General features: G+C 38.6%; 2 protein-coding genes across 5 annotated transcripts in view; one reads left to right on the forward strand and one right to left on the reverse strand.

Moving 5' to 3' along the window:
* On the reverse strand, nucleotides 1–4,182 carry GTF2H5 (general transcription factor IIH subunit 5). 2 transcript variants are annotated; one of them, XM_030498871.2, is made up of 3 exons: nucleotides 4,016–4,182; nucleotides 3,456–3,575; nucleotides 1–710 (listed from the first exon to the last, which is right to left on the reverse strand). In XM_030498871.2, exons 2-3 carry the CDS (start codon nucleotides 3,488–3,490, stop codon nucleotides 530–532), a joined length of 216 nt encoding a protein of 71 aa, XP_030354731.1. In that variant the 5' UTR covers nucleotides 3,491–3,575; nucleotides 4,016–4,182; the 3' UTR covers nucleotides 1–529. The 2 variants fall into 2 exon arrangements, with proteins under 2 accessions (XP_030354731.1, XP_030354733.1); XM_030498873.1 differs by having other exon boundaries at nucleotides 3,917–4,078.
* Nucleotides 4,123–15,785, forward strand: part of SERAC1 (serine active site containing 1) — a 24,055-nt gene continuing 12,392 nt past the window's right edge. Inside the window, exons 1-10 of one of the 3 annotated variants that reach the window (XM_030498866.1) lie at nucleotides 4,192–4,223; nucleotides 6,748–6,839; nucleotides 7,436–7,518; nucleotides 8,189–8,225; nucleotides 8,541–8,677; nucleotides 9,002–9,091; nucleotides 9,410–9,541; nucleotides 11,486–11,607; nucleotides 12,915–13,043; nucleotides 14,429–14,542. In XM_030498866.1, the coding sequence (XP_030354726.1) occupies nucleotides 7,512–7,518; nucleotides 8,189–8,225; nucleotides 8,541–8,677; nucleotides 9,002–9,091; nucleotides 9,410–9,541; nucleotides 11,486–11,607; nucleotides 12,915–13,043; nucleotides 14,429–14,542 (768 nt within the window). In that variant the 5' untranslated portion in view covers nucleotides 4,192–4,223; nucleotides 6,748–6,839; nucleotides 7,436–7,511. Of the gene's footprint in view, nucleotides 4,224–4,474; nucleotides 4,512–6,747; nucleotides 6,840–7,435; nucleotides 7,519–8,188; nucleotides 8,226–8,540; nucleotides 8,678–9,001; nucleotides 9,092–9,409; nucleotides 9,542–11,485; nucleotides 11,608–12,914; nucleotides 13,044–14,428; nucleotides 14,543–15,785 lie in introns of those variants that run through there. The other 2 variants (XM_030498865.1, XM_032920183.1) reach the window with 2 other exon arrangements.

The following is a 15,785-nucleotide window of genomic DNA, read 5'->3' on the forward strand; positions in this document are numbered from 1 at the left end:
AACTCTCACCAACTTCAATTTTGGTGTATAAACCTTACTAAGTTAAAGCACTATCTGATCATGCCTTCAATTTACGGAGATGTTCCATCAAGCACAGAGTATACTTTAACAGACATTCTTAAAATTATTTCAGTCACACTATAACCAAATGTTATCAATTCCACAGGAATGTAACATGTCAGGGGAGTTCATACAGCATTCCAGTACAGAAACACTACTCTAATTTTTGGGTCATACCACCTTGCAAGATAAAAATCTTAATGGAAAAACCAGGGAGCATGCATCAAAAATTCTCCAGGCAAGTTCTGAAGTGTATCATTTTAAGGATTTTAATAAAGATACTATGATTTTTTCAAAATGAGAAATAAAATACAATTCAAGAGTATGTCTATGAAAATGATCCATTTTCTAGAGTAGCCACTCCCATGTGGAACTTAGTAAGCACAGTGTATTCATTAAAACAGTAACAATCCAAGCCATTGAAATCCACTATTCCAAAACTTGCAGTAATCTCATTTCTCTAGTCTTTCTACTTCTGAGTAATAGGAAAAGAGTTCTGGTCCATTAACTCGCCCACTCTCTCCTGGAGGAAGTTAACCAACTCAGCTAATACAAAGACGTGAGTTTCATCCAGGTCTTGTATGATGAACTTCTTTCCCAATGCATTTGACTCATCCAAGTAGAGCAGAAACTGCTTCATTGCTGGGTCACTGTAGAGACAAACACAAGTCAGATCCCACCTCACTATAGTAAGATAGAGCTCAAAACCAACAGAAAAACCACCGTTCAAAGACACTGCCAAAGTTTGTTGGGAAATTAATATTAATTTCTAGAGTTGCTCACAACTTGAGGTTTATGAAGCTTTTGGAAAAGTTGTTTATTTCACAATAGTAATTGCTTAATTGCTTGGGTTACTTTAGAGATAAACAGATAAAGTCAAATGAGAAGAACTGACTGCTTGATTAGCAGACAGTGTTCCTATGCTGATGTTAAAGTAGCTTAAACCAACAAACCAAACCAACACATAAGGCAAGTTTGAACTTGCTTTATCTTCAGTAATAGAACCACAAAACCATGTTTTCTTAAAGCGTATTTTTGTTTAAGAACAAACAAAACCCAGGTGAACACTGATCTCACTCAAATTGGTACAGCATAGAAAAAAAACAGTAATGTATGTATGAATTGTACATTTATCACAGTGACCAAACAGTCTCTTCTTTTTTATGATGTTACCTTCTAAGTTAAATTTACGAGTTTAGAAGAAAACATTTTGGAAGTATGGATTTTACAGGTAACTGAAACAGCTCCATCCTACTAAGCAGCTAGGTAAAGTGGTTTCTTGATCCTGAAATTTTGAGGCATTCAGGCAGTATCATTCTGATACTCTTTTCTACAAAACAGGAAAAGCATGTTCTTTGGTAAAACTTAGTATTTGATTGCAACAACTGGTGAAGAATATGTGCAAGAAATACAAGAAATTGGAATCAAGTAAGCTCCGGACACTTCAAAATTATGAATATAGTTGTTTTGGCAACACAGTAATTCTTAAGAAGCATTCTTAATAACATTCAAATCTTTAAAGAACTCCTCTTCAAATCTTTTCATTTAAACACAATAGAAGGACCAATTCTCCCTTACCTAAAAGTATATATGGTGCAAAGACATGCACTATGAGACCAAACCTTTCCTTTGCCCTCTACCCAGTAACTCAAAAACCGACCTTTAACATAAGCCTCAAACCTGCAGTAGCATGACTAGAGTAAGATGAGTTTTCAAAGTACAAAGTAATTCTGAGGAAAGGAGAATGGGAAAGTTGGGAAGCTTTATCTGCTTTAGAAGAGACATTTAGGTACTCTGGTATTTAACATGAGAAACTAAAGAACTGAGAAAAATCAGATACCAGAAGTATGTGACTCTCAGCATTCTTCTATATGTCCCTTTGGATGGGTGCAAGAAGGTTTATTTTTTGCTTGTTTCATTCTGCTGTACTTCAGTGACTCACGTTTGTAGCTTTTGTCCTAGCTGATATGTCCTAGCTAGGCAGTATTCAGAGACTGGTTTTCACACAATCAACATACAGAACTGCAGTCGGTGCCGGTAGGTCTATGTCACAGCAGAAACACTGATCTCATTACAGTACTTGAAGATTATAATCCTTGATATGGTGCCTTCAGAAAACACCAACACGGAAAAAAGACCTGCACAACATTTCACTATTTTATTTTCATGACTTACACATTCAAAAGTGGGTTTTTTTCTCATTGCCTGTCCATTTGGTATCTTAAACATCCTCAGAAAATTGGGTTATAAAAAACTTGTGCCTGAAGAGTAAAGAAGGGGACAGGCTTATAGTAATCCTGCATCTTCTCCTTGGATGAAATTTTGTGCCAAATCATTGGCTACCCTTCTGCAAAGGTGGAGGGAAAACAAACAAAACCAACCCAAGAGCTAGCAAAACCAACCCAAAGGTCAGTTTCCCAGGGAGCTGTTGAAAACATCTGATGGCATAACAAATGCTATAGATTTGTTATCAGACAGAATGACTAAGTTCCATGCTAATACTAAGTGGTACATGGCCATGGAGCTGAATAAAAACACACAGATCTTTAGGTATGTGTAAAATAAACACATAAGGTACAAAATAAAGCATTTTGCTAACATCTTGAGACTTTAGAACTTCTTGCTTTGTCAATCAAGAATTCTGCTCTGGGCATCTTTACATAGTCAACTGCAGGCAGGCAATTTTTTGTGCTGCAGAAGGTTTATTAATGTACTAGCATGAAGCCAAACTTGAGAAGACAAGCTTTTTCTTATAGCAGAGTTCTGAACTGCTCACACATAGCCATTAGACATCCAGACTTCAGCTGGCTAAGGTCCTGTCTTATGCATCTTTCTACTCTGAAAGTAACTAGTTATCCAATTCTTAGTCTTGTGACTTCAGATTGTATGAAAACATGTTTACTGCATGTACATCGAAAGCTTACTTTCACAAACTAAAAGCGTATTTCTTTTTGAGTATGATCTACAGAACCCCATGTCAGCCTTGCTGGAATTTGAACTGGAGTTGATGAAAAAAGATAGGAAAGAAAGGATAAAAGATTATCCCATCTCCCTGTAGAGCCAGTAAAGAAATACACTGCTCATAAACAGCAACAAAAACCCCCAAACATTATTTGTAAGCAATATAATTAACATCTAATGGTTAAGCACAAAGGGAAAACAATATTTTGGAGGGGGGGGAGAAAGGAGTTTGGAATTAGGATTACCTACAACTAACTGCCTCTCCTTCTTCCCCCAAAGGCCACACTTTTCTCATGTCTGCTTACTCAGCACCACCTCTTCTCACCACAACTCCTTTTTCTGGGTCTAGACTCTTAAGTTACATAGAGTATTTCCAACTCTAAAGAAATAAGTAGACTTGGACACAACGAGAGGCAGTAAGTGCTGTTACTAACCATTCAACCAGCACACCCTTCAGAACATTCACCATCTTCTCAGTTTTCTCACAAACGCTGAAAGGAAGAGGCGACAGGAACAACTCTTGCTTTGGGCTACACACGCAAACAAGAGTAAATCTGAAAGAAAAGGAAACAACGCCTTGGTTGAACTCAGCGACCCTTCGCAAGTCACCTCCCCGGGACCTGCGCTGCCCTGCGACCAGGCCGAGCGGCGGGGCCTGGAGCGGCGCGCAGGGACAGGCCTCGGGTACCGAGCCCAGCTCAGGCAGGGCACTGGGCTGTGAAAATTAAAGGCCTTCCCCCTCTCCCCTCGGAGCAATACGGCCACTTCTGCCCCCGCCAGCCCCGCCGAGCCCCTCCAGCAGCCGGGGCCAACCACCGGCCCTCCCGCCGCCGGGGGCAAGCCGCGGCCTTGCAGAAGGCGGCCTGGGCGGAGGGAGGCAAGCCCCAACGCGCACCTAGGAGCGCCGGGGGTGGCTCCCGGCCGGCAGGTTCCGCCGCTTCCCAGGGGCCCCGCTCCCTCCCTCCCGCCCTTCCCCTTCGCCGCTGCCACCGACCGCTTCCCTGAGGCCGGAAACTCCGCACCCAACCGCCACCGCCAACGGCCACCGGCACCGCTGTGCCGTGCGCCTGCGCGACCTTCCCCTTTGGGGCCTCCGCTCCCGGCGCCGCCTCCGGATTGGCCGGACTGCCTGCAGCGTGCTGGCGTCACGGGGGCGCGAGGGCGCCGCTGCCGGGCGCGGCGAGGAGAGGCAGAGGCGGAAGGTAGCGGCGGCGGGGGGCCGGCTGCGGGGGCCGGCAGTGCAGGCGGGCGGGAGCAGGCGGGTCGCGGGAGGCGGGGCAGGCGCCGGGGCGGGACCCGGGGGTCTCAGCCCTTTTGTCACCGCCTGCCCCCGGTTTACCTCAGGGGGTTTGCTGCGTTCCCGGTTTCGTAGTTACTATTATTTTCACGACCTCGCAGCCCCTCCCGGCTTCGGGAGACCGCAGCGGCGAACGCGCCTGCGCCGCCCCTCGGCCTGGGCCTGCCGAGCGGCGCTGCCTGCCGCTCCTCAGGTAACCGCGGTGCCTCGGGCCTCGCCCACTTGATGCGAGGACAGAGGTGGGGAGATGCGGTTTTACCCCTGTGAAAGAGGCACGGTTATTACCGCTTTGCTGCTCGGCCAGTTAAATGTTGCGTTGCCCAAATTTTTTATTATTTTTAATGTGCCCTAGCTGTGCAGTTGCAACTGCCCCACGCTGGGGCGGTGGCAGAAGCGTTGGCACCGCACAGCCTCATCCGCACCGACCTGTGCAGGAGTTGTTGCTGGCTGCCGGGTTCAGGGAATTGTGGCGCTTCCTGTCACGGAGCTACCTGTTTATTGCGGTTACACACTGTGGTTAGGTACAAGAATTAATGTTAGTACTGTGGTTCTGTGAATAAAAAGATAGTGAAGGAACAGCCATAGATTAGACAGAGTTTGGAGGCAGAGGACTGATTATTAATGCCTTGGAAGTGTTTCATAGTGTTACATACTCTGTTGAAGTGAATGGATAAAGACAATACTGAAATGACAGAAGCCAAAAAGCGTTCTGCTGTGATTGTGGCAGTGCTGGGGTAATCACAGAATCGTGGAATGGTTTGGATTGGAAAGGAATTAAAGATCATTAAGTCAACATAAATGTATTAATGCAGACACTGAAATTTCACTTAAAAATACAAATTTTGCGTTACTTCTGCAATCTATGCAAAAACAATTTTTGTGTACTTTGTGATTGTTAAAAATGTTTAATATTCTTTCTGTACTTTGGCATAATTCTTGTACTAAAAATACTGCACATTCTATCTACTAAGACTTGAGATTAAGTCTTCAGCAGAGGTGGTATGCAGAACTTGATTGTTGTTGTAGGTTGCCAAGCCAATTTGTTTATTTTCCTAACTGAGGGAAGTTTTTCTTATTGAAATCAAATGTAAAGGCAGTAACTTTTGCTAATATATAAAATGGTAAATACATCTGAGTGGTGGAAAGAGGAATTGGTGGTTTTGCCTGGCCAAAATTGACTTGGTTTTCAGTGTTTGACTAATACAACTGTACTTTGTTTGAACGTCACTGTGCAGAGGTTAAGATACAGCCTTAATCACTGGGCTAAAGTACATTGCTCCTTTATGGTGCTTCCTGAATAGTCTCACTTTTTCAAAGAGGCAAGGTAATACCTAAAATGTGTAAGGAAGTTGCAGTGTGCTTCTCTTAACTCGTCTTCCTACCTGTAAAATGGATTTTCTGGTTTCAATGCCTTACAGCATAGATAGGTCAAGAGTAAACCATTTCGGAAGAACTCAGGTACTACTTTCATGGAGACTGTTGCTGTCAAGGAGATTCATGCTTGCATTGGGTTGCTTGCGCATTCAGAACTTGGGTATTCTAGAATACAGTGGGTGGTTTTGGTGACTGGAAAAAAATTATAGATTGATTTCATTATTCAGTGAATACAGTGCAGTTAGTCTGTCAGTAGCCTTAGTTTTCATAATGTTGAATTGCTAAGGTCTTAATTTTAGAAAAGGTTGTGTTCCTCATGGCCATGGCCAGGTTTCCATTCTTTTGCATGTGTAAGAATTTTTCTAGGACAAGAAGTGTCCTCTATGTTTTATCTGTAAGCATGCCCTTTTGAGTTTCATGAGCCCATGGAGTCAGACATTTTAGAACCAATATTTATTTTTATTAACTGTAGAGTTTTTACATTCTTGAAGTATTAGTCAAATTTGCCCTTTAAAGGAAAAAAAATGTAGTAGTGGTTCTTGGAGCCTTGTTAGTCAAAATAAAAGACTTCCTTGCTAGCACAATCAGTTATAAACTTTAAAAGCGTAAAGTTCATTACTGAGTTGTATTAAAGCTGTGTCATATTGAGCAATGTCTTGATGGATGTATGACTGTATCTGGTATTTAAGGGAGAGTTATGACGAAGTAGGAAAGGAGGCTTACAAGAAGAGAAGTTAATTTGAGATACATTCTATAATCAAGAATAAAACATATTTGTATGAGACACTGCTTTAAACTTTTCTTGTAATTGAAATCCAGCCTATTAAATTAAGGAGTTTATAGACTTCTTTAATTAGAGCACTTTATATAGAGTTAAGTGACACAAACATGGTTTATTGTGACCTTTGCTGTGTATCATGCCCTTTGCAATCATGCCCTTTGCAATCATGCCCTTTGCTGTAAAAAGACAGGGAAGAAACTACTACAGGTTTTCTTCTGCTGTAAGTCTCAAATCAATCATTGCTTTTTCTCTTTTTTTTTTTTTTAATACACAGAATGTCAGTGGCCGCTTACTGTATATTTTCCTATAGACAAATAGGAACTTCTGGTCCAGCCACAAAAACACACCTACCCTGGCAGGGTGTCAGTAAGTACAGTTCTACATGTATTGATCTGAAGTGTTAATAAAAAGGAAAAAGCTGTGTTGATAAGAAGCCATGCATAATTAAATGATACTAAAGATCTAAATCCCTGAATACTTTGTGATCACAAGCTTTTATTGGCCTGACGTGGATGTCTGCCTCTGACCTTGCTTTGCATAATAATATGTAAAATGACACTAGAAGATTATCTGGAATTAGAACATGAGATGAAGATCCCCTCTCTAAATGCAATCTCCATTTTATATCTGATTTTTTTTCCCCCCTGACTTGTAGAGCCATGAAACAATTGCATCCATAAACTACGAATAAAGTTGGGATAAAGTTTGTTTCTATTGTTTCTTCCTCCTTATTTACTGGTGTTAATTCTGCAGTCTTTCCTACTTAGTGTCTGCTTTCTTCGGTGCCTTCTGTATAGGATGACAGTTCTAATGACTCTAAAGTTTATTTTTGAGCATTAAAAGATAGAATATTTTTTTTTCTGCTCTACAAGAAGCATTGCAATTTTTTGCCTTTTCAACTTTCTCTGCCAGTTATTTCTTCAACATTTTCTGCCTCTTTTCTGCATGCAAAATTCTTACAGTTTCACAAAGACAGAACCTGGTGGCAGTGGTTGTGAGGCAAATCTCCCAATTCATGCTGAGGAAAAGAAATTATTCATGATAGGTGAGATGGGTTCCACTGGGTTTGCTGCTACTAGTAATAATAGGGTTTCTCTGTATTGAGATCCTTACATCCAGATAATTCAAGCAAAATACTCAGATCTGACAGGAACTGCTAGATTTAAAAGGGAAATTATTGCAAGTGGCATGTGTTTATTCAGCTGTTTGCTTTATATGTGAGATTCAGTGGAATTTTTTTCCAAAACCTATTTTCTTAAAGAGACTCTGCAGGACTTTTCAAAGAACATACATGCTCCTGTATGTATTCATATAAATGGAAGAAACATCCACCATTGTGTAAGAAAAAGTTAACTTCTTAAAATAATCTAGAGTTCTGAATGAATGCTAGTCGTACAGGCAGAGAAAGTTTACTGTTCATTCCTGCAGCTCAGCAATGAATGTAATTAATTGATAGGTAGCAATACTTCAAGTGAATAGTACTGGCAGGATATATGTTTTATCATCTCGCTTAGAAGAGCAGGAAATTTTAATCAAGTATTGTTTTTTCCATTTGTAAATTTAGGTAATGATTTTCTGAAAGCCAGAGAGCAATGGAGAAGTTTAAAAAAGCTTACTCTGGCATTCTTAGTGTCTGGTAATCAAATGCTAACTATGTTTGTATTGAGGTGGTGCACACAGCTTTGTTTGACATGAATTTTTCATTTATTTTCAAGGAAAAATTGCAAAGGTAACTGGATCGCTGATACTCGGGTAAGTCGTAACTGACAAGCATGTGTGTAACTTAGGAATTAAAATTTTAACTGCATATGTGCATCTTTCAAAAAATGTAACAATGTTACAGGACCTTTAGACATGGTAGAATATAGCTTTGAAGCATATTTTCTGACAGTTAGTAGTTATTTTAAGTATTTTAGAGTCTTTTCTCTACTTTGCTAAATAAAAATAATCTGTCAACTATTAAAACTTGGTAAAATCTGCATGATTAATACCAGAGTGATTGTTAACATGTTTTGACCATAATATTTTTAAAATTAATGTTCATACACAGCGTTCTTTTATTAATAGAGGTTTTGTATTCATTACGTATGAAGTCCTGTCCTTAAAGAAGTTACTGCAAATCGATACTCAAGCTCTACATCAAGAAAAGCTTAAATCCTATGTGTATGTACGTACAGCTTCTCTAAATCAAAGTGAATATCAAGGTAAGATTTATAATTGTTTGGATTCTAAAAATAGAATATTAAGATAATAGAATGTTTCTGTAAGTCACCCTTATATAATGAAAATTATATTTCCTGAAATCTGTTACAAAAATAGTGTTTTTCACAATGTCACAAAACGTATTTTAAACTGATAGCTAGTTTTTTTAAGATAGTTCTATACATACAGTTCTCTGTATACGAGATAATTCTCTCTATGCATGTCCATGTGTGTGTGTGTGTATATATTTTTTTTCATATGTATAGAGAAAATAATGTGAGAGAACTGTCTTTCAGACTTCCAGTAATCTAAAAACTCTCTTGTAGGAATCACATACCAAGCCAGAAAAGAAATCCATAAAGCAGTGAGGAAAATTCTAGAAACAGAAGCTAAATTTTTCCGGAGACCTTTTAAAGGTAGGTATTGAAAGCATGGCTTTTTATCTGTGAGTAGTATTTTTGAATAGTGAAACATCAGTTATTTAGAAAGTAATTTTTCTTACAAATTTACCATGGGTTTTTTGTGATTGAAATGGTGGTAATATTACTTATAATTTTCTATATTAATAGTAAATGAAAGTGATGTTTAAGAAGAGATTTGAGATTACTTGCTGATGATTAATATTCAGTTATTAAAAGAAACAGATTTTTTTTTTTTTAACTCAACAATTAGAAATGTGACTGTTAAAATGCTCATTAATAATAACTTGTGCTTTATTTCTTTCCTGGTAAAAGAACAATTTGGTACATTTGATGGAGAAGATCATGAATGTGCCTTATGGCTTCTCTTAAAGAGAAGTCAGTCAGACGACAAAGAGGTCCGACTACAGGCTGTACAAGACCTGGCAAACAACAGTCACTGGCATGGTAATGTATACAGATGTAGCATAATTCATCCCAGAAATGCAACAGTTTCTCAGCTGTTTCAAGTCTGCTGCTAACAAAAGCTAGGAGCTGCAAAAAGTGTAAATACTCTCTGAAATTTGGTCTGAAATGTGAGGGGTTTATTTATATTTCAAGCAATTGTTCTTTCCTAATACTCTGATACAGAGGGTGTATCTGCAGTGCAGACCTCTCTCTGTTTCCCCGCCAGACAATTGCACCCACTGTTGTGCACTGCCGTGGTGTGGGAGAGCAGTTCATGTTCATAAGTTCCTTGTTTTCAGTTGGGACTCCCAACACAGTCACAAGCTCTGGCAGTGATTTTTATAAGGCTCTGTAAGAGTTTAAGGCCATGGTTAAGTTAATAAAAGTTGGTTAGTAGCTGATAGGTAGTAATAGCAAAGTAGTAATGGCAAACTAGAGGTAGAGGACTTGTATGTGCAAGTATTATTTGTAAGCCATTTTCCATCTTAGTTATTATTTAGTAGTGATAAGCTCTCCCTGTTGCTCTAGCAGCAAATATCCTTGAAACCCCAAGTAAAGAGGGTGTGTGTGAATATGTGTGTCCTCTTCCCCCCTCCATCACTGGTCCATGTAAACTAGGTGACAATCTAATCTTGACTGTCATTGTTGTGGTAACCCAGTCAGCTGAGGACCTTTCACTCTTGTAGTGCTTTATAGGATTTATCTTGTTTCAGGTTGCCTCTTTTAAATTCTAATGAATTTCCGCAGGCAATTTACATCAAAAAGCTGTGTTTGAAAACATTTGAAAGCTAGGATGTACCAAAACTGAAGCTTTGTATACTAATTTAGTACAACTGTCTCCTGTTTATAGGAGAACATCTGTTAGCAGGTGATCTCAGGTCTTAGTGCACAAGATGGCCGGTACTCAGGAATCTAGTTGCTTTTTCTGTTCTTCTTTTCTCTGTAGTGCTCATTGCTGTACTATTTGGAAGTTTCACAAACACTAATTATTCTTGCTAGCTACCTTATGACAGAAACTTCTTTTAAGCTGGTATTCCAGAATCGAGTCCAAGAAAGGTTAAGACTGAAAGTATGTGCGAACTTTTCATAGCTAAAACCAAATTATTCAGCATATCTGTTAGCATAAGCAGAGTATTTTGCTTGTCCAAAGCACAGCTTCGGTGACTTCAGTTTGCAACTGTAAGTGTTCTGCACCAAATGAAAAAATATGACTGATCTCTGACTGTTTGTGAAAATTGTTTTAAATGGCTTGACAGTTTTGTTCTAGAATTGTATAACAGTAACAAAGATAGAAACAAATTTTATAGAAAAAAAATATTGTTCCCATTTAAGGTGGTTGGTTTTTCTTTTAGTTTGCCACTCAGTTTCAGGATGTAATTTCCTATTTTTCCAGCTATAAAGTAGGTAGGATTTGGAAAGGAACATTAGTTACTGTTGAAATCTGGTAGGGTTACTGAAAGTCTGTCTTGTATCTTCTGTAACAATTTTACTGAAATGTGTCTTTTGTATCATTTAAAATTAGATGTCTCTGTCTTTGCAGCATGTGGATTTAAGGCTTTTTTTTAATACTGTATGCAGAAAAAAGTATGCAGGATGCCTTTCAAATTTGAACTCAAACCCAGGGATTAAGTTTGGGTTTGTAGCTCTTGTATTCCTTTCACAGTGGCAATACCGAACGTTTGCTTTTGGTTGGATTCAACTTCTATCTGAGGACCTTTATGAGACTGGTCTCTAATGAACGGTTAGTGCCCAGGTGCATTCAGCTCAGTATAGTGCTAGTCTAACATCTGCAATTCTTATCTTTAGGAATTTGTGATTACAAAATTGCAGAGAGGTCTTTCTTTTTTCCAGTGTGTTTACAAGGTAGATCAGAAACTACATTTAAAACCAAATGAAATATTTAAGGATAGTTTTAACTCTAACACTGAAGTTCTTGTACTACAGATTATCAGTATGGTACAGTTGCCCAAACCTGTGATCAAAGGACTGCTATAGGGTTGGCTCGATCCAAAGATATTGACCTTCGCTTTTTCCTGCCTCCACCACCATTGCCGAAAGTAAAGAATGTAAGTAAATGAAAAGCAGTATTAGGTGATTTTTGCTTGCTTGGTTGGTTTTAGTGCTTTTGTTGTTGGTAACTGTACTAATGTGGAGTTCTTTTAAAGTAACTAATGAAGTAGTAAAATTGAGACCAAAATACAAAACTGTAATAGATTGATATAGTCCTGGGGTCATCCTAGATTGCCTTGTCGATACTGACAGACTCCTACATGTAGAGAGCTTTTCTGGAGGCATTTGCGTCCTCAGTGCTAGCATAAGTCTCTGCTGTAGGCCCACCTCTATTGCCAGCTTTTGGTTACCAACACATCTGTATTGGATAAATTTGGCCTTGGTTTGTTTTTATGTTAATTAGTAAATATATATATATGATGGTTTGAGCAATCATGTCATCATATCAGCTTCTTCAGTAAATGGAATTGGCGCATAAAGCATAATATAAGAGGTCTTTTGTAATGCTAATAGAATGAATGCTGGCAGAAGTCCCTGTCGGAGAATACCTGTAAACCTTGACTAACGAAACTCTGAAAACCAGCTTTGATTGGTAGTGATATTCTCAGCTTTTGCTTTCTTATCTTTGTAACATTACGAGATAGTGGGTATGTACCTGTCAATCCTGAAGTACTAGGTTAGACTAGTATATGGTTGTATGTATACTTTATTTTTACAGCAGTGTGTTTGCTAGGTGATTGAAGCTAATAGCTCCCTGTCTGCTGCTTAGGAAGTTTAAGCAAATCATCGTGGCAGCAAGTGTTGCTCTGCACATCAGATATGTCTCCATCTCTGATTGTAGCAGGGATTAGAATAACTGCAAGTTTCGTGACTGTGGACAAATAAAATTACTTTGTTGACTCTATTTTCCTGTCATCTACCCTGAGTTATTAAATGAACATCTATATGAATATTTTGAAGATAAAAGATTAAAAGGACTGTTGTCTGTGTTTTCTATCAGTAATTTATACATCCATTTTAATGCAGCAGCACCAAAATTACTGTGTAGTTAAGGGTTTTAAGTTTTAAGCTTCCTGTGCCAAGAAGAACATTTTTTTCTTTTTTGGACCTATTAGAGTAAGGCCAACAAACGATGAAGTTTAAAGCTTGATTTTCATCACTCAGATGGTGGGTTTAGAATTACCAGTTTCCAAAGTCTTTACAGGTGTAATATAAAACCAAAGTTGCTGAGCACTCAAGTCCAGGGTTTGTGTTTTATGGCCTTATTAATATGGCTGATTTCATCATTTCAGGTATCTTTTTTTCTCTGTTTTGCTTCATGCTTTGAACAGAACTAAAAGCTATTTGTGCTTATTTCTCACAGGATTATACCATAGAAGATGAACTTCGCCTGTTGTTAGTATCTTTGCCTCAGACCGATCTTGATCCATGTGTCCAGCACTTCACATCTCTTGCTTTACGTGAAAGTAGCCAGATTCTCGCTGCACAAAGGGTGAGCTCCTGCCTGCAGAATAGAACTACTTGGGTGCTTTGTTCCTGCAGAGCTCAAAGATACAAACCTGTTTCCATATTTTCGAGCATTATAGGAGAAAGAGACTTTGTGACTATACAACATAAGTAGAATCTCTTCTACACATAGTTTGCTTGAAAGCTTGTTTATCTTTCCCAGTTGTACTAGTTGGTCTAGTGAAAGATTATATCTTTTCTTACAAGCCTTCCCATAAAGCAGATATTTCAGTATTTTGTCCAGAACATTTCCTTCCCTTTGCAGTGCTCATAGCATGATTTTTCACCTTTCATCTTACCGTTGTTTACATGTTCTCTCACTGCTGAGATGGTTAAACCTCTGTTAAGTCTCACTAGCAAACTGATAATTGTTAGCACACCTTAAATAGTGAACTCTCTTATACCACATGGAAGTGCCTCCCTGTTACAGGTCATTGTTGCAAAACCAGAATTGAAATAGTCTAGCAGTCTGTTTGTACTTGGAAACCAGGAATTCTTCAACTCCGTTTGTCCAGCAACTTCCTAAGTGGCTTTAGGAATGTCATTTAAAGTGCTGTTATTGCTTAAAAATAATAATTGTAATCCCAGTGTAATCCACTATCTCTTTTGCATTTTTTTTTTATTTAAAAGTTGTGACTGTTTTAATCAGTGATGATTATTTTTTATAAGATACAATAATAAAAATTACTGTCATCTTTTAATAATGATGCCTGTCAGGCTTTGTTTAGAGATTTCAGTGTGCAATAACTCTTAATTTCCTGTGACACAGTTGTGTAATATTTTTACATTATCACCCCTTATTGTTTTCATAGTGAGTCTCTTGTTACAAAGAGAGCTTTAGTAAGGCACCACACTTGGAGGCATTTTGATAATCATGATGTTCTAGAAAATTGTTTTTTATTGAGGTTATGCTGGTCTTCCTGTTGCATGATTGAGGGAGACTGGTTCTCAGAGACCGTGCTACGTGTAGATGACCTTTTTTTCCCCTTTTCCTCCTCTTCTCTTTATTGCAACTATGGAAATCTAGATGCAGTATGAATCTTGCTTTTTTTGTGCTTGAGCAAATGATCTTAAAAGAAGACATTCATCAACAAAATGAAAATCATACATTTTCCCCCTTCATTTATGTTGTAAAGCTAATAGACTATGGAGACTACTGACTGAAAATCTAGTTAATATTTTCAGTTAGAAATAGTAGCTATTTTTAATGTGTACTGTTGTGTAATTTGTATGTTTTGAAAAGTGCATGCATGCTGTGCACTCTTTATAGAAATTTCTGTGGACCATTACACACTTAATGTTTTAGTTTAGAAATGCTAATTTTTCGTAGCCATTTGGAATGTGGATAATTTTTACTGATTCTCATTTCAGGGAGGTTTATGGTGTTTTGGAGGCAATGGACTTCCATATTGTGAGACACTGAGTAAGATCCCTTCAGAGACAGTGGAACTCTTTTGCTTGCAAGCTTTAGTACAGCATTCTAAGGTAATTTGTCCTTTAAACTATAACTGAAAGCTAAATTTATAAACATTCTGTTCTAATGCTCTCATATACTGGGAAGGAATTGCCATTTCCTTGTCTCCTATCCCTCACCCCTTCTGTAAGGATATTCAAACAACCAAGACTGGTGAGAATTGGAAGGCAGCATGACAAACTAATTTTTTCTGATGGGAAATGAATGTAAGTTCTGTTATTATTTCTAATTAGGCTGTATAAGTTCCACTGTAGTATACCTGTATGTATCTTTCAAAAAGTAAAGGGCAGCTCTGACACAGAAAAGCAGGAGAGAATACCTGAAGTCCAGAAGTCTTTTTCTGTTTAGGGCTACCACGCACTGACACTCAAAGTCATTTGAGATAGACAATATGAGGCTCTGCAGCTTCTCAGTAAGTGAGATACTGGTAATATGAAATTCTCAGTGCAAAGTATGTGTGGATTTGTGTGAGCTGATGTACATCAATTCAGAAAGCTTACAAGCGATCTCTTATGGCTCTTAATCTAACTCTAGTGCCAGGTTTCTAGAAAGCAGAGTAGCCTCATGAATTCACTTTAATCGAAAGCCAGAATGAAATGCAAACCTTGGCTATTCAAAGAAAGCCCATCTTTCAGGGGTCACTACCTTTGACAGAACATTGCACAGCATGCACCTAATACAGTGCATCTTTCCAGGACCAGTCTGTTCTTTGCAGACACAGATGGAGAGTATGGAAGACTGTGTAGCAGCAATACTTCTTATTCCCTATTGCTGTACTCTTCTGTGTGTATTAATTGCTCAGAGGCCTAGAACACTGAGAAACAGCATTGAGAGTGCCAAATTGTTATTGGTAGTAGGCATGGATAAAGTGCAATTTCCAGTATTCCTTGCTCATCTTCCGTATACATAGAAGTTCTGACTCAGTCTAGAATTTATATTCCAGATTTTCAGTTTAGACAAGTTGTGACTGTACTCATTCCAAATGTGTGTGTCTGTTGAAAGCCACAGACTTGAGGACATCAGCATACAACTACCACACATTTTCAATCACTGTAGACAACGTGTTCAAGTCAGAAGCGTTTGACCAATATCAGTAGTTGCCACAACAACTAGTGCATATTCATCTGCCTCGACTAGAATCTGTTGTAGCCCTTAAGATCAGTAATGATAGCAGCACTACATGGAATGCAGACATATCTTTGCATTTCAAAGAGAAGGGATTATAATGATTCCATTTTACGTGGTGAACAGGAA

Source organism: Strigops habroptila, chromosome 10, assembly GCF_004027225.2.
Source record: "Strigops habroptila isolate Jane chromosome 10, bStrHab1.2.pri, whole genome shotgun sequence".
Taxonomy (NCBI): domain Eukaryota; kingdom Metazoa; phylum Chordata; class Aves; order Psittaciformes; family Psittacidae; genus Strigops; species Strigops habroptila.

What these genes read in the sequence shown, in the direction of transcription:
- GTF2H5 (XM_030498871.2), bottom strand. Translation starts at nt 3,490, where the DNA reads ATGGTGAATGTTCTGAAGGGTGTGCTGGTTGAATG. An exon ending in AAGGGTGTGCTGGTTGAATG is followed by an intron (nt 711 to 3,455) that starts GTTAGTAACAGC and finishes TTGTCTCTACAG; the next exon opens with TGACCCAGCAATGAAGCAGT.